The sequence below is a fragment of the Chrysochloris asiatica genome, unplaced genomic scaffold (assembly GCF_000296735.1).
Source record: "Chrysochloris asiatica unplaced genomic scaffold, ChrAsi1.0 scaffold00021, whole genome shotgun sequence".
NCBI classification, from domain to species: domain Eukaryota; kingdom Metazoa; phylum Chordata; class Mammalia; order Afrosoricida; family Chrysochloridae; genus Chrysochloris; species Chrysochloris asiatica.
In genome coordinates this window covers 818,097-821,036 of record NW_006408539.1, presented here as the reverse complement: position 1 = coordinate 821,036, position 2,940 = coordinate 818,097, and the positions used below count along the sequence as shown (strand labels likewise).

At 39.5% G+C, this 2,940-nt stretch overlaps 1 protein-coding gene across 1 annotated transcript; it reads left to right on the top strand.

Annotated features, from left to right (window-relative positions):
• Window positions 1-222: 222 nt before the first annotated feature.
• LOC102816426 (chromosome unknown open reading frame, human C18orf32) lies at window positions 223-1,612 on the top strand. The gene is made up of 2 exons (XM_006837484.1): window positions 223-387; window positions 1,547-1,612. Exons 1-2 carry the CDS (start codon window positions 223-225, stop codon window positions 1,610-1,612), a joined length of 231 nt encoding a protein of 76 aa, XP_006837547.1.
• Window positions 1,613-2,940: the final 1,328 nt, after the last annotated feature.

The window sequence follows — 2,940 nt, the reverse complement described above, 5'->3', positions numbered from 1 at the left end:
CTTATTTTCTGACCTTGCAGATAGCAGAATTTTTATTTAATACACACCTGTTTTTAACTAAAAGTACACTGAAGTCTTTCCTTCCATAATAACAGTTCTTTCATTTATTTATTCCTTTTAAATATCTTAACCTAGGTCATCTCCTTCAGTCATTAATTTCTGATTAACTAATTTGTTTTTTCTTTATGTATTTTAACAGTGTAGGAACTCAAGCCTGGGACGATGGTGTGTATTCCGTGTATTGTCATTCCAGTTCTGCTCTGGGTCTACAAAAAGTTCCTGGAGCCGTACATATACCCTCTAATCTCCCCTTTTGTTAGCCGTATATGGCCTAAGAAAGCTGTACAAGAATCCAGTGATCCAAACAAAGGAAAAGGAGACTGTAAGGTCAGCTCTTTTAAATGCTTTGATTAAGGGTAGTGTTATAGTTATGTGCTGTGGAGCCGGTTCTGACCTATATAGGGTTTCTGAGGAGCAATGGTGAGTTTAAACCACCAGCCTTGCAGTTCAAACTGACCTTGAGGTCCAGTGCTTATCCTACAATGCCACACCAAGACTCCAAGAATAGTAGAATCACGTAAAATACTTGACCTCTTACCCTTGAGGAAAGGCAAGGTTTTGGAATGAGAGATACTGAGAGTGTCTTAATTGGTTTCTCTTTGTACAATAGGAGGTCTGGGTTTGCTTTCCATAGTTAATATTTGATTTGAACTGAGGTTTTAAACTAGCCCTCTGGTTAATGCATTTGCTACTTATCACCAAGATGGTCACCAGTCTTACCCCATTGGTAAGAGTAGTCACAAGTAGTTAGTGGATGAATGAAAAGATACTCATATTAGTTTCTGTGTTTGCTAACCTTTGTTAACAGCTTGAATTGGAAGGATGATAGTTTTGTTTTTTAACAAATGATGCTCTTTGAAATGACTGTTTAGACAACTCATGTCTCTAGCATTTGTGCTTATTAAATTGAGTGGCTTATACTGACCCTCCTAATTTATTAGCCATCTTGAACATTTCTGGAGTAATGATAGGGTGCTGTAGAATAAGCACTGGACTGCCAACCATAAGGTTGGTGGTTCAAACCCACCAGCCCCCTTTGGAAATCCAATACAGGGTTACTATGAGTTGGAACCAACTTGACGGTAATTAACAACAGTGAGTGGCAGCCCCTTTCTGGAGGTGGGAGAGCCAGTGGTGGTTTCATGGTCTCCATCGGCAGAGGCCGGGTTCTTGCTGTGATGCCAAACAGGTTTCGGTGGAGTGTAAAGACTAAGATCAAAGACCAAGAAAGACCTGGCAATCTACTTTTGCTCAGATCACAACCAAAACTGGGGATGTTGCAGGACTGGACAGCATTCCATACCACTGTACATGCCCTACCCTGAGTTGAGCGTGGGGGTCAGGAACAGTGAGCTCAGTGGTGACCAACAACAGCCAAAGTGCCTGTCTGGAAGCTCAGCTGTTTTATTCTGAAGTTTTAAAAGAGAATGTATCCTGATGAGTGTTTTACTATTGTAATTCTTTCTTATATATTTTTTCACTTTAGGGTACAGACATAAATGGATTACCAACACAAGGACCAACAGCAATTTTGGATAAAAAGAAAGAGTAAAGCGATCTTTCCCAGAGGATCTCATTGTTTTAAAAATGGACCCGATAATCTGAAGCACCGTTATTGTTTCTGACCTTTTTCTCTGAAACCAGAATCCAGGATCGTTTAGCTATTTACCTGATCTAAATGAATCAGGACCTGCATAGTATTTATATTTGAAACTTAGTTAGTTACTTACACTTAATGACCTCATGCCTGAGTTCCTTTTTTCACTGAATTACCTTTCTTTTTTATTGTTGCAGTTTTAATAATAGGAATAAATAGAAGGCTGTGCTGGTAGACTCAGTCCCTCAGGCCACTGGCTTTCATTCAAATGTGTCTGACTGTTGGGGGCTCTCACTTCTTTGGGCTCTTCTTATCTTCTCATCTGGATGGAGCTTTACTTGAAGTTGTGCCGGCTAATGGAAGAGCAGCAGTTTTGGAGCCGATAATGACTTGAAACACAAAGGGATAATTACTGCCCAGCACAATGGAGCAGCTTACCAATGAGAGTACTAATTACAATGTCTTGCTCTGGTGATAGAAATGATAGTCAAATAGGGGAAATGTCTTTGAAAAATGAAACATCTTTTGCATAATTGCCTGATGTATATTATAAAATTCGAATCCTTGCATTCCTTCTACTTCCATAAATGTATTCAATACACTCTGTTTACCTCGTGGTTCTTTTTTCATTGAAAATCTCTTTAAATACTTAAAAAGGAAATTTTTCATCACATAGGATTATAGTGTGAGGGTACTTGGAGGGGTTGACAGCAATATTTTATTTTTTTCTTTGAAGAGTAAATTATACCCATTTCTTTTTGTTACATAACAAGACACTCCAAGTTTTCAACAAGAGACTCCTCCTACTCTGGGTTGGCGGGGCACCTCTGTGCTGTGTGGGCTCCCTCATACAGCCGGGGCCTCTCTGCTTGGTCTTCCATCCTGGGCTCTTCACTTAGAGATCTAAATACTCAAAGATGACTAGCAGACGTATCTTTGTTTCATGTTTATTTACTTCCCTGGAAGCAGGCAGAAGTTAGAAGGAATGTCAGCCCTTAGGTTCCCAGTGAAGGGCAACATGATAAGAACCAAGGGATCTGCAACCCTTGAAAGGGCACTGGCTAGGAGGTCACAAGTCCTGGCTCCCAAGGCTTTAGAAGCTGTGTCTACTCAAGTCACTTACCCACTGTGGACGTTATGTAATTAAAACAGCTCTCAACTTTTAGGATAAGATAGATTCCCACTAGGAAAGAAATGTAGTCGATTAGTTTGTTATATTAAGATTAAGAACTATTGTAAAAATTAGATGTTCATAGTAAAACAGTACAAACATTAGATGAAAC

Bases quoted from the DNA above. Each gene is read 5' to 3' on its own strand.
- LOC102816426 (XM_006837484.1), top strand. From the start codon at position 223: ATGGTGTGTATTCCGTGTATTGTCATTCCAGTTCTGCTCTGGGTCTAC. The intron at 388-1,546 runs GTCAGCTCTTTT...TTTTCACTTTAG, and splicing joins AAGGAAAAGGAGACTGTAAG to GGTACAGACATAAATGGATT.